Source organism: Sardina pilchardus, chromosome 4 (genome assembly GCF_963854185.1).
Source record: "Sardina pilchardus chromosome 4, fSarPil1.1, whole genome shotgun sequence".
In the NCBI taxonomy this organism is placed as follows: Eukaryota; Metazoa; Chordata; class Actinopteri; order Clupeiformes; family Clupeidae; genus Sardina; species Sardina pilchardus.
This window is the reverse complement of record NC_084997.1, coordinates 35,421,720-35,446,154: the sequence shown is the minus strand read 5'-3', so window position 1 is coordinate 35,446,154 and position 24,435 is coordinate 35,421,720. Positions and strand designations below refer to the sequence as shown.

General features: G+C 41.4%; 1 protein-coding gene across 2 annotated transcripts; it reads left to right on the top strand.

The window, feature by feature from the left end:
- The first annotated feature begins 9,171 nt into the window (after positions 1-9,171).
- LOC134079146 (zinc-binding protein A33-like) lies at positions 9,172-24,277 on the top strand. Of its 2 annotated transcripts, none has more exons than XM_062535328.1 (6): positions 9,172-10,175; positions 10,441-10,536; positions 18,552-18,782; positions 19,012-19,034; positions 19,122-19,225; positions 23,245-24,277. In XM_062535328.1, exons 1-6 carry the CDS (start codon positions 9,780-9,782, stop codon positions 23,748-23,750), a joined length of 1,356 nt encoding a protein of 451 aa, XP_062391312.1. In that variant the 5' UTR covers positions 9,172-9,779; the 3' UTR covers positions 23,751-24,277. The 2 variants fall into 2 exon arrangements, with proteins under 2 accessions (XP_062391312.1, XP_062391313.1); XM_062535329.1 differs by lacking the exons at positions 9,172-10,175; positions 10,441-10,536 and adding exons at positions 15,817-16,392; positions 17,865-17,960.
- The last annotated feature ends 158 nt before the right edge of the window (positions 24,278-24,435 follow it).

Genomic DNA, 24,435 nt, shown 5'->3' with positions numbered 1-24,435 from the left:
GACCCACTTCTGATTTACAACTTGAACTGTTTCCTCAACTCGCTCTGACAACAACATCACAGCCTACTCAGCCAATTCTCTCTTTCTGTTAACGGGGATATTTTTTCTTGTTGAATAATAAAGAAGCAGAGATTAGTTATGAGAGGGAAGAAGGATAATAGCAAGTTTGTGATAATGAAGAGTACAAGAGAAGTGCAGGGTATAGGAGTTTCAGATCAGTTAACATCAGACAGAGTTTTAACCCATGGGGAGTTAAATATAAGCAACATGTAGTTAAACAACATTCCTCCTCAGCAGTGTTTGCTCCGAAGATTTACTGGACTGGGATTTAATGTGTAAATGAGATCTTACAATTTCACTCACACATAATGGGGTGGGTTTAGAGGTCTGTTTACTCAAATAACTTTGATAGGGGACAAATGCACACAGCCTAGTGTAGTATTAACTTGACCCGTCTCAGTCCAAGGAGATAGGAAAACTCCAGAGTGCTTGCATTTTGTGATGAAATCTTTTCATGAGACCTTGGATCCAAAATACTTAGAACAATGGTACCACTTAGGACATACAGTTAAGACTGTTGAAACAGCTGGCTAATTAGCAATTACATGTAAAGCTACTCTGCAGATGTAGTAGACCCTTCACCTGGTCTGACATATTTGTTTGCAAACTCAATATTCTTATACACATGTGTATTTTAATTTATTTAAGGTGTGTGTTAATGCCAAAGGTTGGACACATGTCCAACACACCTTGGTTTATTTCCTATTATCATGAGAGGCATATTTCTGTAGAAATGGTGATTGGTAAAAGTCATCCCTGTGCAGACAGAGACAGATCTTTGTTTTCTGCAGAGAACAGCTTCTGCACAACAGGAGGAGTTTGTGACTCCTTCTACCTAACAAAAAGCAGATCTTCTCTACTTGTCTATTGCTCAGCCACTAACTGTAATATCAAATAATCCGTCGAAGGCGCAATATCCACTATTGAAAAAGGCTGAGCAGGGGATAGAGCATACATGTAGAGTAATACATGAGAGAGGAGTTATTGTGATGAACTCTAGCACTAGTCTCTCTAAATGCAACATGTTTCTCTGTAATCGTTCTAGAATTGCATAAATTACAATTAGAGCGGATCCTTATTGTTAGTTTCGATTTGCGTTTATTTTCAAAGGACATATTTGCCACAAAGATACAGAGTCAGCGCCCGTTTCAAACAAAGCTCTGGTATCTTGCCTCTCTATATTAATTCTGCTGTCATGAAGCGCTATTATCACCTATGTCAATAATGTTTAACCAGCAAATCCGTCGACTGAGGTGTGCCAAATTGACACTGTGGCAATATTACATTTCTGGCCAGTGTGAGACTGGAAGTCTCCAAACAAAAGTTGCAACTCTGTCAGGAGAGGGTTAAGTAATTTGGGTGATATACTAACTCCTGGCTGTTGGGCCCTAGATGCATTTTGCATCTCAGCAATAACTGCTTGTCCAGACCCAAGACAAAGCAGCAAATGTTGTGCATCCTAGGAATAATTGGCTAATCCCTTGCTTGGATTTTAAATTAAACAGAGAGTATAGCCTCTCCAAGCATATGCAAATACCTGTTAAAAAATTGACTGACGAACTGACTTGGACTGACAATTGTGACAAAACTTTCTAGATCATTAGTGTCAACTCTAGCTCAGAGGTTGCCTAATCATGACCTACCATTCTGTGTGGAAACACCTCAACATGTCCCCAGTGTTATGTCAACAGCATGAGGGTCAGCACAGACCAGTGGCTTTACTTATCTAAACAATTAGCTCCTGAATGATTCCTTATCTGAAGTTTGTAACAGCAGCTGCCAGTGGGGTGTTAGTGTGTTCTGACATTGCGTTGTTGCATCCACCCACTGCAAATGTCCCACATGAAGTATATTCATTGCCTCTACAAGAACATCTACGCATCTTACACCTGCCCGTGTCCTGACATATCAGCATGTGTTATCAACCCTTACTCATATAACCCTTGCATGTTGTACAACGCTTAACCCAACTACTGTATACCAACAAGATGATGGTGATTTGCATAATTACTGTGAAGTTGTTTCTATGTGCACTAATTCTAGCCTTGACATTTCTGAAACACTTTTGTCAAATCCCGAACTAATCTTGTTTGTTAATGAATCATCTAAGTGTTTGGAGTCCGGAGAGGTAGGGACTGGTTACTCTGTAGTGAATCAATTTAGTAAGAGTGAATCTCACTCCCTCCCATATTTTTCTGCACAATCGGCTGAATTGGTGGAAATGACAAAAAGGCAAATCTGTTCACATTTATATGGATAGTCGTTTTAACTAGAAAATTGTTCATGATGTGCCTGTAGTAAATTGTCAACCCACACTGCAAATAAAGATGTTGTCAGCTTGGTCAATAGGAGGGCTGACACGGCAGCTAAGAGAGCCGCGCAGGGGGGAGTGCAGAGAATAACACCTCGAATAACACCTCCTGAATTTTGAATTTTGACTTTTGAGACAACAAAGCACAATGCATTTCTTTTTGAATTTACAAATACCAGATGTTGTTACATCTGAAGAGGCTTTAAATGAAGGACAGAAAGCATCAGATAATAAGGAAAGACGGAAATGGAAGAATTGTATGGAAAGTACACAGGGTCTGTGGGTACATATACCCTGACAGGCAGGCCAGTTCTTCTGAGGTCTTGTGTTCACATTATTGCTAAACTATCTCATGGCTTAGATAATGCAAATTCTAACACTATGATAAAGACAATAGATTGCACCAGGATTCACTACAGTAGCAACCATGTATTGTGCAAGGTGTATTAATGTGTCTAAAATATAATGTTGCACCTACAATGAGAGTCAAGGAAGGACATCACCCACCACCTGAATGGCTGTTGAGCATATTATAATGTATTTCATTCAATTGAACAAATAGAGGATATGAATACTGTGTGGTGATAGTTTATATGTTCTCAAAATGGCCTGGAAGTTACCCAGGAAATGCCTTATCACTAGCTAAGGCTTTAATGAGACATATGGTGCCTAGTTGGGGAGACCCTAAGAAACTAAACTCAGATTTTGTGAATAAAACTTTTAAAATTCTATCAGAGAAATTGTAAATTGGCTTTAGAACCCATTGTGCGTACCAACCACAAAGTGCGGTTGCTAATTCAATGTTGAAAGCAAAATTGACTAAAATTATAGTGTCAACAGAGATGGGCTGGGTGACAGCTTTTCTTTTGGTTTTTTTTCTACCTTAGAGGCCGTTCATCAAAATCTACAAGGTTTAGCACTTTTGAGATTTTGACCGGACGTCCCTTGCCGGCTCTAGTTTACCTAACCTAAGAGATATAGATAGGACAATGGTTACATGCGAGAACTGATTGCTGCTCTGTCTTTTGTTTCTCATCAGGTGGCGTTGGCATTTCCACAAAGTTTGCAAAGGACAAACCCAGCCAAGCCAGGCTCCTAGGAACTCATCAAAGGATTGCAAAGGAAGAAAACGCTGGAACCAGGACAAATGGAAAGGACTTTTCGAAGAATTAACATCTACACCTACATGTACAGCCATAAGGATTTCAGAGTGGTGAAGAATCCAGAACATACATGAACTGAACTGAACTGAACATAACCAACACGTGGTTGCAAGAGAGGGTTGACAAACACATTTTGCAATAGACTGAAGAATAGACCTTTGGGGAGAATGAATAAAATATCACTAGCATCACATTAAAATATTCTTTCTCAGTTTAGCTAGATAAATGTTACAAGTTTGTTGTTTTGGTTTAATTTTATTTGGACAGTTACCTGAGGAGGGTCTAAACACCCAAGTCAGCTCTGCTGTTGAAGACTAGGATTAGGTTTTATTTTTGGTTTTGAATAACTGAGATAACAGAAGATGTTGATGTTTGTTTTGCGTATTATTAACCTATTCATCCCTTATGAAAGCAGTTTGTGATAATAATAAAGTCTGTGAGTTAGCCTTCCATGCTCAATTAACATTAACAGGAAATAATGAAATATGTTGGATATGCCAAGAAAAATCTCTGCAAGTGCGAGTGTTTCTGTATTAAGTGTTTCCCTATAGAACTTTTCAGGATTCTCTGTGCGTTCTATTGACTATGTACCAGCCCTAAATGTTTATCAACAGTGACATGGTCCCATGCCAAGTGGAACTTCTAAAGATTCAGAGAAATACTAGATATTAAGAAAGAGGAAAGGATAGAACTATAAAATAAGTCTAACCTTCTGTTTATTGTATCATGAATATACATATTATATATTAATGCGATAGGAATGGAGCTTCATAGCTCCACAGGGGGGAATATGTGGGATAAATTTTATATGTTTCCCATTGTATTAACCATTTACTATAGCTTACATATATAATTAACTCTAGTTGCCATCCTGGCCTTAGGAATGTGAGGATGGTGACCCCATGGTGAACTCATGGCACACAAACACAAACATGGTTGAGGAGTTCTTGTAAACATTCTTATCTCTGATAATTACCAGGTGGTTAAAGACTCACTAAAGTGTGTCTAGTGATTTTCCATGTGTGTGTGTGTTAAGGTATAAGAACAGGCTTCGCCCACAGATATGTGGGCTTGTTACTTTGACTTCATGTGGGTAACATGCTCCCGGTATCGTGAATAAAACTGCAGTCTCACACCAGTTGTCTTGGAATAATTTTGACCACAGGCTGATATAGAATGATATGAATGGAGGGGTAACAGTTGGCAGGAACAGGAGGCCTGATAACGGCAGATTAAACTGTAGAGCAGAGGAAGATTAGAACCTCATCAAACACACTGAACTCCTTATTTTCTATAAAATTCATTATATTTGATTTAATGTTCTATTAAGTAACACTACTGCTTTGTAAAAGTAACATATAAGACGTCTTATATTATCACAGCAATAGACATTGTCAAGAAATGTTGGGTAAAGAAATTGTCCATTGTGTTTCAATTAAAGCTAATTGTGTAAGTTAAATACTAGATGTGTAGCTAAAGTTATAATTAGATGGAATTGAAGCCAATCTACTTCAACACATACTGTAGGCTATATCAGTAGTTATTCATGTTGTGGCAGGACTAAGACTAGCAGTAGGGAGGTGGATACCGTATCAGGGTTTGCATGAGGTGCCTCTCATTCAGCGTTTATACGTCCTCCCTCGCTCCTCGGGCCTCAATCCTCACTGATCTACATAAAGAAAGATGGGGCGGCAACAATGGGGTAGTCTATCACTTCTTCTATCTTTCTTTATGTAGATCAGTGAGGATTGAGGCCCGAGGAGCGTTGGAGGACGTATAAATGCTGAATGAGAGGCACCCATAGTGTACACTGAAATACATGTAGAACTCTATTGTATATGTGTGCACTCAAATACACTCCAGGACAAGCACAATGGCATTGTTCTTAGCCAATCAGCACGTTACTAATGAAGCACAGAGGGGAGGGGGACATTTGATTGGCTGTGCAAGTTAAATATTAATCTCCTTTAATTAGAAAGACAGACTGCACCATGGTGATTATTTATGGTGATTTATTATGTGTGTTATTCCAGACTCAGGTACAGCACACAGAGACGCAGATCAAGGAGGAGATTGAGAAGCTTCACCAGTTTCTACGAGATGAGGAAGCAGCCAGGATAGCGGAGGGATGAGGGAGGAAGAGGAGCAGAAGAGTCAGATGATGAAGGAGAAGATTGAGAAGATGAGCAGAGAGATCTTATCTCTTTCAGACACAATCAGAGCCATAGAGGAGAAGATGAGAACTGATGATGTCACATTCCTGCAGGTAAGAACAAATCTAACTTGATGTTCTTTCATATATTCATACATTATTACTGAGCAGATAAACGCTGATGAGGTAAGAAGCTAAGAAGATTTCTTCTTCTTCCTTTGATGATAAATATTATTTCAAATATCCATGTATGGTTACTGCTAATAGCCTATTGTGCCTTTGGCTAATTACTTAGCATAGGTGTTCACGTATGAATCTATTGACCTAATCTATTTCTTATTCTCCAGAAGTACAAGAGCACAGTGGAAAGGTGAGTGATATGCCTCCTCTCTCTCTCTTCTCTGTGGTTCTGAACCCAAACCCACAGCAGCACTGACTCCTGAATGTTATTCCAGAGCCCAGTGCACACTGCAGGATCCAGAGAGGGTTTCAGGAGCTCTGATCAATGTGGAGAAACACCTGAACAACCTGAAGGTCAAAATCTGGAAGAAAATGATTGGTCAGTAACACCTTTATTCTATTTGGATTAGGGTGATCCTTATTTTAAGAACTCTTCAATTGTCATGCGCTTAATCCTTCAAATTGTTCCTTTATATGAAAAAATACAGCATGGCAATTTTTATGGCAGTAGCATAACAATTACTGGTAGCTCAATAGCTTTAAACTTTTGAGATTGTGATGATTGTCATAAAAACAGATCATTACATTGCATGAAGGGTTGCCGGTTCAAATCCCAACCAGTAGGGGAAAAAATGTGAGCGGGGCAGTGGTTGATCTGCTTTCCCACGTCCACATCCATGGCTGAAGTAGCTTTGAGCAAGGCACTTAACTCCTCACTGATCCCCGAGCAGACAGCTCACTTCTTAGTGGGAGTTTGGATAACTTAATTTCTCTTATGGGATCAAATATACTGTATTTTGGGATCAAATATACTGTATACTTAAACTGCATGAGGAAAAGGCAAGCAAAGGCAAAGGCAGCTTGCAACATTTCGGATTCTATTCTATTATTTTATATTTGGTTTAGATTTCATTTCAGTGTGGAATTCTGAGTGTACTGCACATGTTCATGTGTGTGTTTATTCTCTGCAGCTCCTGTGACTCTGGATCCCAACACTGCACACCCAGGTCTCATTCTGTCTGAGGATCTGACTAGTGTGAGATATGTTAAAAATAACCCACTGAGATTTGATGAATTTTACGGTGTCCTGGGCTCTGAGGGCTTTAACTCAGGGACTCACTGCTGGGATGTGGAGGTTGGAGAGAACACACGGTGGGCTATAGGTGTGCTGACAGAGTCTCTCCAGAGGAAGGGTGACTACAGCTCCAAGACTGGACGCTGGATTTTGTCTAATAATGATGATAAATATGCAGCACGTGCTCCACCACAGCCCTCCACTCGGCTCACAGTGCAGCAGAAACTCCAGAGGATCAGAGTGCAGCTGGACTGGGACAAAGGAGAGGTGTCATTCTCTGACCCTACTAATAACATACACCTACACACTCTCACACACACTTTCAGTGAGAGAGTCTTTCCATACTTTTGGACTTACTGCACTCTCTCTCCTCTGAGGATCCTACCAGTGAGTCCTCAGTAAGATCAGAGCAGCACTGACGGAGCTGATGGTGTCTCTGGCTGTAGCCTCTCTCCTCTGAGGATCCTACCAGTGAGTCCTCAGTAAGATCAGAGCAGCACTGATGGAGCTGAAGGTGTCTCTGACTGGACTCTCATAAGGCCAGTAGGTGTTATTGTGGAGCTGTGCTGAATATAACGCACTTAAACCAGGAGATTGATTTATTAACACACCGAGTATACTAATGATGACCTAGTATACTAATGATGGCCAAGTATACTAATGATGGCTGAGAATACTAATGATGACCGTGGGTCAGATTTGAACCCTGAATGTGGTCAGAGAGGGTTAAAGCGGAGCGAGAGGCGCAAACGTTCAATCATTTCCGCGTTCTGTCTTCGCAAAGGGGAGGGGGGCTAAATCCCCCTTTAAGCAGACCTGTTAACATTCGAACTGAACTGCTTGCCAATCTGACAGAGATCGATATCCCACTATGACTTCTTTGCGACACGTCTCTTTAAGCAGACAGGAACTGTTCAAATTTTTCTTCCATAGAGATGCATTTTGTTGCTCTATCTTGTCAGTAATTAAAGATCTTTCATGTGGTATAGATGCATTTACTCCTCCCCCCAGACTGTGTCACTTCAGAACAGAGGAATGCTCTGCCCTGATTGGATGCTGAAGGTAAAAGAGGGCGGGGCAGAACAAGATTGGAGCTGTATTTTGGCTCACGTAACTTTAACTTTAATGTACATGTAAAGTTATTCAATTGATTGATTACTTAAGCCACTTATTTCAAAATGTGTGCCCACAGACACAGTGCGTGAGTGTAGTCTGATGACCTGGTGTGATATTGACACAAACAATAAAATGTCTACATTATTGACTGATGGCCACTTTGCATTTTACCTTTTTTTGAACGATGCAGTTTGATGACAATTTACAGATGACTATTAGCTAACAAGCCACAACCAGCAGCTGAATTCCAGCACTGAATAATCAGCCAGAGGAAACATTCATGAAGACAGGGTGCCACCTAGTGGCATCACCAAGAACTGCAGAAGGTTTGAAAGACAGATACAGTACAGTAGATGATAAAAAAAACCCATCTATATTTTTGATGAGCTACTGTATATTGTCATAATGGAAGCTACAGGATTGTTCAGCTACTTATAGTCTACATGCTTGTTTTGTCCTTGTGCCTGGATATTTATTTGTTTGACATGTGCTTTCAGCAAAGTCATCTTGTAAACTGTGCAGTGGTGTTACCGCTCCTGTGTGCTCTTGCTCTCTCATGTGTTGTGTAACGTGCTGTATTTCATTGTGCAATTGCCACTTTATTCCAAGACCAACATGTCTGCAACATGTCTGCAATTCTTCATGATGAGCTTGTCTACACTATAGTCCACATAAGAGACATAGCAGTCCCCATGAGAGTCTGTTCACTTTGGAAAGAGTCTCCTTCTCCACTATAGTCCCCATAAGAGACATAATAGTCCCCATAAGAGTCTGTTCACTGTGGAAAGAGTCTCCTTCTCCAAGACCACATGGTGTACTACAGACGTAACGGACGTACTACAGACCACATAACATGATTTTTCTAACACACAAAACTGTATGCTCTTATTCTGTAACATTAATGTTTACATTGGAGGTGTCATGTGAGGAACAAGACTGTTTAAATCCATTACAAAAATATATAGCAAGTAACAATAGTTATCCAAACAGGAGGAGGTTGTTTTTCAAGAATGAGGATAGGCCAGGTATAAATTGCAGCTTAAATATTATACACAAACATCCATCTAGAAATTGTGATATTTGTGGAGTGAGAGAGGATGTAGACCATGTTGTTTTAAAATGCTAATTCCACACACAAAGAGAAAAGCTGAAGAGAGACGTGAATCTGGCAAAGACAGTCTTTACCCAGGACACTATTTGGTGGGCCCAGGTCAGAAAATATCACCAGTGTTTTAATCATATTTATCCAAGACAGACAATAAGATGATTTTAATGTTGTTTTGTGTTGTTTTCCTTTTTTATGTATTCTGTTTCTCTGAAATAACATCAATTTGATTTCACCCCAATCCAATAGATGGAGGTAATGCACTTAGATTGTAAACTGCAGTAAAACCTTACAGAAAAAGAAGAAGAAGATTTCAGACTGGCCAATCAGGTTCCCTTTAAAAAAACAAACAGCCCAACCCACTTCCCTGGATAAGGAAGCTACCTGTGAGACGGAGTTAGCCTGCAGATTGGGTGGTATAGTGATTTTTGTTTGATCAGAGGTAATTTCAGAGTGAGATGTAAACTCTTATAGTTAACAGACGTGTAAGAGGTGGATAACCTACACCAGGAAGTGATACACACAGGGGTAATTTAGGCTAAACCACATTTGTTTTCTTTACCTGTGAAAGTGAAAGTAAAAACTAACTGGACGAGTTAAGATTTCCACCGAAGAAAATGGCTTCTAAACTTGAAGAGGAGCTTTGCTGTCCCGTGTGCTGTGACATCTACAAGGATCCCGTCATTTTGACCTGCGCTCACAGCATCTGTAAAGCCTGTCTGCAGCAGTTCTGGGAGAACAAAGGACACAGAGAATGTCCCTACTGCAGGAGGAAGTGCTCTAAAGAGGGTTATCTTCCGAATATGACGTTAAGGAACCTGTGTGAGATCTTCTTACAGGAGAGAAGTCAGAGAGCTTCAGCAGGGTCTGAGGTGCTCTGCAGTCTACACAGTGAGAAACTCAAGCTCTTCTGTCTGGAGGATAAACAGCCTGTGTGTGTTGTGTGTCAAGCTTCAAAGAAACACACCAATCACAAGTTCCAACCTGTAGATGAAGCAGTGTTGGACTTGAAGGTCAGGAACATTCTTGACTCTTTGAAATAATGTGTATTACAGTAAAGAGAGGAACAGGTGCAAAACACCTACAAAGTCGAAGTGCAAAGTCCTCCTCTTGGAGTAATAGTAATGTTCATCACTCACCACCAGGTGGAGTCTTTACACTGTAGTCTGTTGCATAGTTACACAATGGATGTAACACACACTCTCTCTCTCTTCTCTCTCTCTCTCTCTCTCTCTCTCTCTCTCTCTCTCTCTCTCTCTCTGTTTGTGTTTACCTCAGGAGCTGCTGAGGATTAAACTAGAGTCCTTACAGAAGAAGCTGAAGGTCTTTGAAGAAGCAAAACTCTCCTGTGATGAAACCACTGAACACGTTAAGGTGAGGTCCTCCTGAATGTGTATAGCAGCATGAGAGTGTTGTTGACCATCACTGACTGATGATGACCTTTAGTGAACTGATATAGAGTGATATGAATGGAGGGGTAACAGTTGGCAGGAACAAGAGGTCTGTTAACAGCAGATTAAATTGGGCTGTGCAGAGCAGTGGAAGATTGGAGCATTATCAAAGACACTGAACTTTTTCTTTTCTATAAAATTCATTACATTTAATATTGATTTTCTATAAGTAACACTACTGCTTTGTAAAAAGGACAAATAAGAAGTCCTTAATTATCACAGCCATAGACATTGTCAAGAAATTTTGTTCATTCATGTTGTGCCAGGACTAAGACTCAGCAGGGAGGTGGATACCGTATCTGGGTTTGCATGCTGTATACTGTTATAGAACTATGTGTGCACTCAAATACACTCCATGACAAATAAAATGGAACTGCTCTCAGCCAATCAGCACGTTAGTAAAGAAGCACAGAGTGTAGGGACGAATTTGATTGTCTTTCTAATTAAAGGAAATTTGCCCAGCCAGACTGCACCTTTATGATGGTTTATTATGTGTGTTATTCCAGACTCAAGCCCAGCACACAGAGAAGCAGGTCAAGGAGGAGTTTGAGAGGCTTCACCAGTTTCTACGAGATGAAGAGGCAGCCAGGATAGCTGCACTGAGGGAGGAAGAGGAGCAGAAGAGTCAGATGATGAAGGAGAAGATTGAGAAGATGAGCAGAGAGATCTCAACTCTTTCAGACGCAATCAGAGCCATAGAAGAGCAGATGGGAGCTGATGATGTCACATTCCTGCAGGTAAGAGCAAATCTAACTTTGATGGCAGATGTTCTTTCATATACAGTATGTAAACATTATTATTGATCATAGCTAGTTGTACCTTATTACTTGACATTGGTGTCATGTATGAATCTACAGTATGGACCTAATCTATTTGTTTCTCTCCAGAACTACAAGAGCACAGTGGAAAGGTGAGTGATCTGCCTCCTGTCTCTCTCTCTTCTCTGTGGTTCTGAACCCAAACCCACAGCAGCACTGACTCCTGAATGTTATTCCAGAGCCCAGTGCACACTGCAGGATCCAGAGAGGGTTTCAGGAGTTCTGATCAATGTGGAGAAACACCTGGACAACCTGAAGGTCAAAGTCTGGAAGAAAATGATTGGTCAGTAAAATCTTTATTCTATTCTGATTCTATTCTATCATTAGTATGACTGCTGTACAGCGAAGATGATAGAATAGAATAGAAGATCATTTAGGTTTAGTCAGTTTTAGTTTTAGTTTTGTGCAGAGCAAATTTCCGTCAAGGATTCCCAGGACACTGAAAGACCGGGGTGCACAAAACTTGGTGGGCATGTAGTTGTAATCGCAGGTTGTAATCGCAGGTATTTCTGACCTGACATCAGAGGCGGACATTCCTGACATTTCCTGACAAGTCCTGCCATATATTCTTTCTACCAGTGCATTTAACACAGGTGATATCGCTAATTATCTGATCTACCTGCCAGCTAATTAGGATGAGATGGTTCACTAAGGCTTAGTTCACACTGGCAGTCGAAATCGGATGTCTTGCATATCCGATCAGAACCTGATCTATCAGACTGACTGTTCTCATTGCATATTGCAAGTGATCACATCCGATCACATACGATCTTGGCGTGCAATGCTCAGATCCGATATAAATTACACACACCTGGATTAATTAGGTAGTGTTGTACACAACCAAGTCGTCATGGATGAAAGTGGATTTATTTTTTATATTTTCCAACTTATTATGCGTAGCTGCGGCGCAAATACCTCGTCACCCTTAACATTACAGTTTTCCATGTTTCACCATAAAATAATTTTGTTTTGCTGGTAGCCCTGGCGCACGCGCTGAATCAATCAATCAATCACTTCCATCACTCAGAATTACGTTGCAATTGTTTGTCGCAGTGCAAATGACGAAAGGGGGACTTTGAAATCCTATTCAAGTGGTTCGACTGTTCAGATTGAGTCATATCCGATAGTAAGTGATATTGAAACCACCTCCGTATGTGGTGCGAATCAGCATTGGAAAAATCGCATTTCATGCGGTTTTGTGCCGTTCAGACTACCCAAAATTCAAGCTAGATACAATCCAGATAAGCAAAAAATCGGATTTCGACTGCCAGTGTGAACTAAGCCTAATGCTTAGTTCACACTGGCAGTCGAAATCCGATTTTTTGCTTATCTGGATTGTATCTAGCTTGAATTTTGGGTACACTATGCACACGCATGCACAAACACATATAAATATACATGCACACACATGCAGGCACACACACAAAAACACACATACATACGCACAGACACAGACACAGACAGACACACACACACACACACACACACACACACACACACACACATACATACATACAGGTACGCACTCACTCACACACATGCACGTACACACACGCAAAAACACACATACATACGCACAGACACACACACAGAGACACACAGACACAGACACAGACACACACACACACACACACACACACACACACACACATACATACAGGTACGCACTCACTCACACACATGCACGTACACACACGCAAAAACACACATACATACGCACAGACACAGACAGACACACACACACACACACACACACATACATACATACAGGTACGCACTCACTCACACACATGCACGTACACACACGCAAAAACACACATACATACGCACAGACACACAGACACACACACACACACACACACACACACACACACACACACACACACATAAACACATACACAAACACACTCACACGGATGCACACACACACACACACACACACACACACACACACACACACACACACACACACACACACACATAAACACATACACAAACACACTCACACGGCTGCACGCACACACAAACACGCACACACACATAAAAAAAAACATAACCCCCCCCCTCCCACACACTCAGAAGTGACATACACACACACAGACATATAAAACACACATACAAATGCAGGCAAGCACACACACACACACACACACACACACACCATTGCCCCCACCACACACACTCACAAGCGAAAACTTACAGACAGAGAAGCACACATACACACACTCATTTACATACATAAAAGTCATTTGTATCGCTTTGCAGTACATCTAGTTTTATATCTGGTTGAGATTTCATTTCAGTGTGGAATTCTGAGTGTTCTGCACATGTTCATGTGTGTGTTTATTCTCTGCAGCTCCTGTGACTCTGGATCCCAACACTGCACACCCAAATCTCGTCCTGTCTGAGGATCTGACCAGCGTGAGATATGTTATAAATAATCCACAGAGGTTTGATACGTATGTCAGTGTCCTGGGCTCTGAGGGCTTTAACTCAGGGACTCACTGCTGGGATGTGGAGGTTGGGGAGAACACACACTGGAATGTGGGTGTGATGACAGAGTCTCACCGGAGGAGGGGAGAATTGTCCTCCATGAGTGGACGGTTGATTGTGCGGTATAGAGATGGTAAATATGCAGCACGTGCTCCACCTCGTGCCCTCACTCTCCTCACAGTGCAGCAGAAACTCCAGAGGATCAGAGTGCAGCTGGACTGGGACAGAGGAGAGCTGTCATTCTCTAACCCTGATAATAACACACACTTACACACATTTACACACACATTCACTGAGAAAGTGTTTCCATACTTCTGTACTGACTCTCCTCTGAGGATCCTACCAGTGAGTCCTCAGTAAGATCAGAGCAGCACTGACGGAGCTGATGATGTCTCTGACTGGACTCTCATAAGGCCAGTAGGTGTGATTGTGGAGGTGTGCTGAATGTACAACACTTAAACCAGGAGATGTATTGATTCATTAACACACGAGTATACTAATGATGACCGAGTATGCTAATGATGACCGAGTATACTAATGATGACTGAGTACTAATGATGAGTATATTGATGACCGGGTATACTAATGATGACCGAGTATATTAATGATGGCCGAGTATACTAATGATGGCCGAGTATACTAATGATGGCTGAGTATGATCGTGGGTCAGATTTGAACCCTGAATGTGGTACAGATGCATTTGCTCCTCCCCCCAGACTGTGTCACTTCAGAACAGAGTAATGCTCTGCCCTGATTGGATGCTGAAGGTAAAAGAGGGCGGGGCAGAGCAAGATTGGAGCTGTGTTTTGGCTCACATAACTTTAACTTTAATTTACATGTAAAGTTATTAAAGTGATCAATTACTGAAAGTGAGAAAATGCATTCTATTTAAGCCACTAATTTCAAAATGTGTTCCAACAGACAAAGATTGCGTACTCTGGAGATCTGGTGTGATATTGACACAAACAATAAAATGTCTACAGGACTGACTGATAACCACTTTGAATTTCACCTTTTTTTGAACGATGCAGTTTGATGACAATGTACAGATGACTATTAGCTAACAAGCCACAACCAGCAGCTGAATTCCAGCACTGAATAAGCAGCCAGAGGAAACATTCATGAAGACAGTCTGCCACCTAGTGGCCGTAACCAAGAACTGCAGAAGTTTTGAGAGACAGATATTGAAAAACAACTGTAATTAATGTCTTAATGAGCTACTGTATATTGTCATAATGGAAGCTATGGGATCATTCACCTCCGTATAGTGTACATGTTTTTGTCCCTGTGCCTAGATATTTATTTATTGAACATGTGCTTTTGCCAAAGTCATCTTGTAAACTGTGCAGTTGTTAATTATTATGAAATTACTTTGGAGTCACCGCTCCTGTGCGCTGTTGCTTTCTCATGTGTTGTGTAACACGTTGTATTTCATTATGCAATTGTCACTTCATTAATCTGTAGACCAACATGTCTGCAATTCTTAATGATGAGCTTGTCTATAGTCCACATTAGAGACATAACAGTCCCCAGAAGAGTCTGTTCACTGTGGAAAGAGTCTCCTTCTCCAAGACCATGTGGTGTACTACAGAATACAACTTGTGATTTTTGTAACTCAAACGTGTATGCTATCATTCTGTAACATTAATATTTACATTGGAGATGTCATGTGAGGAACAAAACTGTGTTTAAATTTGTTCACAGAACTTTCATACAATGCATTTATTATAGACAGACACAGTCAGTTACACCCACACCCTGGTCTGTACTGGAATGACTAGCAGCAAAAAATAGACTTCATTTGAGAGTGGCCAATCAGGTTCCCCTAAAAAAAACAAACAGCTCCACCCACTTCCCTGGATAAGGAAGTTACCTGTGAGACGGAGTTTTTTGATCAGAGGTAATTTCAGACTGAGATATTAACTCTTATAGTTAACAGACGTGTAAGAGGTGGATAATCTATACCAGGAAGTGGTACACACAGGGGTCATTTAGGCTAACCCACAATTGTCTTAGCTGTTAAAAGTGAAAGTAGAAACTAACCGGACGAGTTAAGATTTTCACGGGAGAAAATGGCTTCAAAGCTTGAAGAGGAGTTTTGCTGTCCTGTGTGCTGTGACATCTATAAGGATCCTGCCATTTTGAGCTGCTCTCACAGCATCTGTAAAGCCTGTCTGCAGCAGTTCTGGGAGAAAAAGGGATCCAGAGAATGTCCCTACTGCAGGAGGAAGTGCTCTAAAGAAAACTATCAACCTAACATGGCATTAAGGAACCTGTGTGAAGCGTATTTAAGGGAGAGAAGTCAGAGAGCTTCAGCAGGGTCTGAGGTGATCTGCAGTCTGCACAGTGAGAAACTCAAGCTTTTCTGTGTGGAGGACAACCAGCCTGTGTGTGTGGTGTGTAGAGACTCAAGAAAACACAGCAACCACAAGTTCCAACCTTTGGATGAGGCAGCAGCTGACCTTAAGGTGAGTCACATTATTGACTCTTTGCAATAATTTGTGTTAAAGAGAAGAACGTCTTCGGCCCTTTCCGAAACGAAGTCCCTACTCACTCCGACTCGGTTAGCGAGTGAACTTTCTTTTCAAGTCCACTCGTGGGTGCGGAGAACACTCGCATTGAAGGGTTAGGGGTTATTTCGGATGCGCTTGAGGGAGAAGGAAATTGACGTCATATTAGTTTTCATAGAAATTATGAAGGCAATATATATTAAATCGCCAATTAAGATGTTCTGGACACCCCTGTGTATTAGGATATACATCCCTCTTCTCTCCTTTCATTACTATGAGTGAGGAGTTGCATTTTATACTTTATTTAACATCAAATCACAAAAGTGCTGTAAATGCGACCTGCACATGTGTTCAAATATTACAGCCTACTTCTGTACGATCTTGCACATTTTACTGAGTATCAAACTAAACATGAGTTGTTACAATGTACCTTAAATCACGCTTTTGTCTGTAAATGCTGTCATACGGACCAAAAAACAACTGGCAGGGAGATACACGAGCTGCACGAACACTTGAAAACGGTTGCACCTGCGTTTCAAGACAGCATCCATGCTGACTTGCTCCTGGAGGCGTGGTAGCCCCTCTCCCTAGGCACTTCACTCGACTCAAAATTCGTTTTGGATAATACTCAATGTGGCGGACCCTCGCGTGAACGCGCAAATGAAGTGAAAGTGTGTAGGGCTAGGGTCTAGGGGCACGTTTCTGAAAGGGCCATTCTCTGGCACTTCACTCGACTCAAATTTTGTTTTGGATGATAGGCTACTCAATGTGGCGGACCCTCGCGTGAACGCGCAAACGAAAGGGAAGTGTGTAGGGGAAGGGTTTAGGGGCACGTTTCGGAAAGGGCCAGTCTCATGTCTGGAACAATTGTAATGTCCATCACTCACCACCAGGTGAAGTCTTTACTCTGTACTCCAGGAATTCCCAAACTGGGGGTACGCGAGATAAAAAGGGCTATTGCGGAAAGGTGATAAAAAATGAATTTCTGTAATTGAATGAAGAAATAATTTGAATTGGGCTTTAATGATATGGAAACATTAATTGAAAGGAAATCATTTGTAAACTCTATAGTAGGCTACGTTTTCATTTAAAAGAAGGCCTATTAAACATGATGCCTGGAATGTGTCAATAGAATGTGTCTGATGGTGGGGGACGCGGGCCGAGTCAGGACGTACTGTAGCAGGTGGTGCGCAGCGTGGGGAAAAGCTGTACTCTGATGCATAGTTACACAATGGATGTACTGATGGTCATAACACACTTTCTCTCTCACACACTCACTCACTCACTCACTCACTCACTCACTCACACACACACACACACACACACACACACACACACACACACACACACACACACACACACACACACACACACACACACACACACACACACACACACACACATTCTCTCTCTGTTTGTGTTTACCTCAGGAACTGCTGAGCATTAAACTAGAATCCTTACAGAAGAAGCTGAAGGTCTTTGAAGAAGCAAAACTCTCCTGTGATGAATCAGTTAAACATGTGAAGGTGAGGTCCTCCTGAATGTGTGTAGCAGCATGAGAGTGTTGTTAACCATCACTGACTGATGATGAACTTATAAGTATCTACTCAAACACATACTGTACTGTATATCAGGAGTCATTCATTACATTAAATTATATTACATTACATTCATGTTGTGCAAGGACTAAGCATGTGGTTTAGTGATAAACCTGGGTAAGTTCAGACAGAGCAGTAAACCTCCTACAACTAGAGCCCAATGGCATTGTTTTGTTAGGAGAATGAAGCCATACAGCTCTTCTATTGGGAGGTTTACCACTTACTCTGAGTTAACTTACCCAGGTTTCACTAAACCACATACTTGGAATACCCCCCAGCAGCATGGAGGTGGATACTGTATCAGGTTCTGCATGCAGTACACTGATATAGAACTCTATTCCATGTGTGTGCACACTCAAATACACTCCAGGACAAACTTAATGGAACTGCTCTCAGCCAATCAGCACGTTACTTTAGGAGCACAAAGGGCAGGGGCATACTTGATTGGCTGTGCAAATTTCCTTTCATTAGAATGACAGACTGCACCTTAATGGTGATTTATTATGTGTGTTATTCCAGACTCAGACCCAGCACACAGAGAAGCAGATCAAGGAGGAGTTTAAGAAGCTTCACCAGTTTCTACGAGATGAAGAGGCAGCCAGGACAGCTGCACTGAGGGAGGAAGAGGAGCAGAAGAGTCAGATGATGAAGGAGAAGATTGAAAAGATGAGCAGAGAGATCTCATCTCTTTCAGACACAATCAGAGCTATAGAAGAGCAGATGGGAGCTGATGATGTCACATTCCTGCAGGTAAGAGCAAAACTAACTTGATGTTCTTTCATTAATCATACGATATTACTGAGCAGATACATGCTGATGACATCACATTCTTGTGAGAAGATTTCTTCCTTTGATGATAAATATTATTTCAAATTGTCATGCAAGATTACTGATCATAGCTAACTGTGTGTTTGGGTAATTACTTGTCAAGGGTATTCATGTATGAAAGTATGGACCTAATCTGTTTCTTACTCTACAGACCTACAAGAGCACAGTGGAAAGGTGAGTGATCTGCCTCCTGTCTCTCTCTCTTCTCTGTGGTTCTGAACCCAAACCCACAGCAGCACTGACCCCTGAATGTTATTCCAGAGCCCAGTGCACACTGCAGGATCCAGAGAGGGTTTCAGGAGCTCTGATCAATGTGGCAAAGCACCTGGACAACCTGAAGGTCAAGGTCTGGAAGAAAATGATTGGTCAGTAACACCTTTATTGTATTCTGATTCTATTCTAGTATTTTACATCTAGTGTAGATTTCATTTCAGTGTGGAATTCTGAGTGTTCTGCACATGTTCATGTGTGTACCCACGATCTGATAGAACTGTAGTAGTAAACTCACACACATGAGGACATGAGCGACAGTGGGTTTGGGAATCAAAGTTGGCTCAATTGGCAGTCGGTACTCCAACACACTCCACCGTGATACCATAAAGATGAACATATTTGGTCTATTCTTTCTCTAGTCTGATATTATTATGACAGCCGCGCAGCAAAGTCATATACAGTGGGTACGGGTTGAGAATGCACGTTTTGCCGCGGCAATCCCGAAGAGATCCCGTAGGCTGTCAAGACGATTTTTTTCGAGGCTAAGGCAATGTACCCAAACAACCACGAGGTGGCAGAAAGTTTCAACCCGCCTTTCAACTGCATTTAATGATGAAGACCGCATATCCGTCAATAGGGATGTAACGATACACTCAACTCACGACTCGATATGGATCACGATTTTTTGTTCACGATACGATTTTATCACGATTTTTCTTTTGATATTGATGCTGTTTGAAGAGGTTGCTCCAAAGAAAATCAAATTGCACCACTCCCTCTCCTTCCAAAGTATTACGTCCTACACCTCTCCTTAAAATAAATGGCAGGCCCTACTGTTATATGCTACATCATTATAGTTGTTCAAGTGCACACACTAAATGGAGAGCTAGGATTAAAATTCAGACTGTGCCTTTAAATAGGCAACTTTTTCCATCTATCAGCACAATGCTACAGTAAGCCATTTCCACTAAAAAAATCAGCTCAATATTATGTGCAATACTGATGTTTACCAAGCATGCAAACGTGTTAATCTCTTAGCACTATCGTCATACGTTTTCTCATAGTGAGATGGCTATCCCGACATATGTTCTGATGTACATGGGGCGCACGGAGGTGAGCGGCGGGACAAACGCGAAATGACAAGGTGTTAACTAAACAATTGAGTAGACCTAAGGTCGACAGGCTTTGTGGTTAAAACGATGAAAACCAGTAGGTTAGTCTGTCACAGCTAACTTCGTTCAAGCACAGTAGCTTAGACTAGTTTACACGCGCAGAAATTAAAAGTCAATATCAGCATCACAAGATTGCTGTCATTATCGGAAAATCCAGACACGTCAAACTGGACGCGAACGCGTGGCAAAAACAAAACAACTTCATAAATGATGTCTTTTTCAAACCTTGAAAACACCACATTAAAATCCAAGCATTTTCAAGGATTTCAAGCACCCATACGAACCCTGACACACACACTCTAGTTCAAAGTTGTTGCCTACCGTCGTCTTCCCTCGTTCTGTGCCCCGTACCTAGTGACATAAGTCATGTGACTCATCGCGATTCATTTTTTCTATCAACCGGTGCGAATCGTCACGCATTTGTATCGATTTTTATTCGTGTCACGATCGTTACATCCCTATCCGTCAATGGTCGACTCCTTTAATCTCATTTAATCATTAAAATGAAGGTGATGACTGGCGAAAGTAATCAAACGACGTTTCAATAAACCATTGTTGAAATGAATGAAAATGGTTTTAGAAAATCGCCTATAGGCCTATCAGAAGGAAATAGCCTTCAATTCAACCTGAAAGACTCGATAGGCAACCTTAGATAAATTCATTAATTCATTGCGGTTACAAGACCACATTTCCGTGAATAGGCTATAGTTGTCAAGGCGAAGACGAAAGAGATACAAGATGGACATTAGGCTACATTTATATGCTAGGCCTACTTAGAAATGTTATTTATAGGCTATTTTAAAATGGAGGCATGCGTTCATTTTAACTGGGGACACTGGGTACATGTACCCAGAACTTTTTGTTATCACAGATTTTGTCCCCACCACTTTTGACAACTGAAAATAAAATGTATAGATTGAGCGCTATGAAATGTCAAGTCAGGGTATATGCCCTATGCGGGACATTCTAAAATTTTAATTTAACGTGAAAAAGCTTAACATGACTTAAGGGCGGAAAACAACGATCAATCATCACCAAATTTCTCATGAGCATATATTGTCATGGACACTTAAACCTGTCAAAAAAACTAAACCGTAATCCAACGATTATAGTAGATATCTCACATTTACGTTGTCTTCTTCATTGGCGCCTATGGCGAGAAAAAGGCTTAACGTGGTTTAATGTATCTAAACAACGATCAATGTCCACCAAATTTCTCTCTCATATTGTTCATCATAATCACTTTAAACTATAAATATATCAAACCCAAACTCAAATTATAATGGACGAATGTCGTTAAGCGTTTCTGCCCCATTAACGCCTATTGAAAAGAAAAAGCTTAACGTGGTTTAATGCACCTAAACGATCAGTGATCACCAAAATTCTCTCTCATATTACTTCTCATAAGCACATAAAACTCTCAAAAAATTGGGCCCAAACTCCAATAATTAAGAACGTTATCTGACATTAAGCATTGTATAGGCCTACAGTATGGCTTAACGTGGAATAAGGTTGGAAAACAACGACCAATGATCACCAAATTTCTCTCTCATATTACCTCTCATAAGCACAATAAACTCTCAAAATATCGAACCCGAACTCCAATAATTATGGACATTATCTGACATTACTTCACCGATTAGCATTACGCTTTGTATCTTTAGAAAACCAGTCATGTTTTTGAATGGTCATGCATCATTACCTCAGTTTGCCTCTCCTTTGACCAGAGAGTGTTTTTCCAGCATGAGCCGAACCTGCATGTTATTATGTTGCCCCCCTGCGGTTGCAGTTTTAATTACAAATGCCGCACCTTCGGCATTCCTGATGTGCGGCAAAGAAAGGAGTATTCTCAACCCGTACCGTCTGTAGGTTTAGTCAGATTTTTTTTTCTTTTTCTAATGAGCAAATTTCCGTCAAGGATTCCCGGAACTCTGAAAGACTGGGGTGCACGAAACTTGGTGGGCATGAAGCCCCACAAGGATAGCATGTCACCATTATTTTTCGTTTTGATCCGTCACCCCCCCGCCGTACTGGACCCCAATGTCTACCCATCCCATAACCACTCATTTAATGTATACCGCCACCTAGTAAATATTAGTCAATTAGTCAATATTAGATAGCAAAAATGAGGCCTTGTAATCGCAGGTATCTTTGGTTGACAGGTTCTAAACTACACAAAATGTAGGATCATTATGACACCCTCTGCATGTATGCCAAGTTTTGTGTAGATTGGTCCATGAGGGCCATACAATAAGTTAATATATGTGTACAGTAGATTTACACAGACACACTCACTCACTCACTCACTCACTCACTCACTCACTCACTCACACACACACACACACACACACACACACACACACTCACTCACTCACTCACTCACTCACTCACTCACTCACTCACTCACTCACTCACTCACTCTCTCTCACACACACACACACACACACCCACAAAGACACACACATACATACTGTACTCAGGCATACGGACGCACACACACACACACACACACACACACACACAGACAAAAAAAAAAACACACACCCCATTACCCCTCCTCCCACAGACTCAAAAGTGAACATACACATGCACAGACACATAAAACACGCACACAAATGCAGGCAAGCACACACACACACACACACACACACACACACACACACACACACACACACACACACACACACACACACATCCCATTGCTCCCACCACACACACTCATAAGCGAAAACTCAGACAGAGAAGCACACATACACAATAGCAAGCACACACATGCACACACTAATTTACATTTAAAAGTTGCAGCAGGGGATGGAGTAGGAGATGGAAACAAATTGCCCAGTGTGATTTATTTTGTGCAGAGAATGTGCAGGATTGAGTGGCGGCCATATTTTGTACCACTTTGCAGTAGATCTAATTTTATGTCTGATTTAGATCTCATTGCCGTGAGGAATGCTGAATGTTCTGCATGTTCATGTGTGTGTTCTCTCTCTCTGCAGCTCCTGTGACTCTGGATCCCAACACTGCACACCCAAATCTCATCCTGTCTGAGGATCTGACCAGTGTGAGATATGTTAAAGATAACCCAAAGAGATTTGATGAGTATGCCAGTGTGCTGGGCTCTAAGGGCTTTAACTCAGGGACTCACTGCTGGGATGTGGAGGTTGGAGAGAACACACGGTGGAATGTGGGTGTGATGACAGAGTCTCTGCAGAGGAAGGGAGAATACCCCTCCAGGAGTGGACTGTGGTATGTGGTATATAACGGTGCTGTATATAGAGCACGTGCTACTCCTCATGACTCCACTCTCCTCACAGTGCAGCAGAAACTCCAGAGGATCAGAGTGCAGCTGGACTGGGACAGAGGAGAGCTGTCATTCTCTGATCCTGATAATAACACACACATACACACTCTCACACACACTTTAACTGAGAGAGTGTTTCCATACTTTAACACCTCCTGTAGTCTCTCTCCTCTGAGGATCCTACCAGTGAGTCCTCAGTAAGATCAGAACAGCACTGATGGAGTTGATGGTGTCTCTGACTGGACTCTCATAAGGCCAGTAGGTGTGATTTCTGGATGGGTTCTGAAAAGAGATGTACAGTATTGACTCATTAATACGCAAAGTATACTACACTATAAAACCATGGTTTAAGGCATCCAGTGTCCTCAAATAATTTGAGTTCAGTTAACTTCCTGGGTTTTACAGTGTAATAATGGCCGTGGGTCAGATTTGAACCCTGAATGTGGTACAGATGCAATTGCTCCTCCCCCCCAGACTGTGTCACTTCAGAACAGAGGAATGCTCTGCCCTGATTGGATGCTGAGGGTAAAAGAGGGTGGGGCAGAGCAAGATTGGAGCTGCAGTTTGGCTCACGTAACTTTATCTTTAATGTAAATGTAAAGTTATTAAATTGATGGATTACTTAAGCTACTTATTTCAAAATGTGTGCCCACAGACAAAGATTGTACTCTGGTGATCTGGTGTGATATTGACACAAACAATAAAATGTCTACATGACTGACTGATAACCACTTTGAATTTCACCTTTTTTGAACAATGCAGTTTGATGACAATTTACAGATGACTATTGGTACTGTAACAAGCCACAACCAGCAGCTGAATTCCAGCACTGAATAATCAGCCAGAGGAAACATTCATGAAGATAGGGTGCCACCTAGTGGCATCA

Excerpts from the sequence above, each read along its gene's own strand:
- LOC134079146 (XM_062535328.1), top strand. The coding sequence starts at position 9,780 with ATGGCTTCTAAACTTGAAGAGGAGCTTTGCTGTCCCGTGTGCTGTGAC. Across the intron at positions 18,783-19,011 it reads ATGATGTCACATTCCTGCAG|ACCTACAAGAGCACAGTGGA; the intron begins GTAAGAGCAAAA and ends CTTACTCTACAG. Across the intron at positions 19,035-19,121 it reads TACAAGAGCACAGTGGAAAG|AGCCCAGTGCACACTGCAGG; the intron begins GTGAGTGATCTG and ends ATGTTATTCCAG.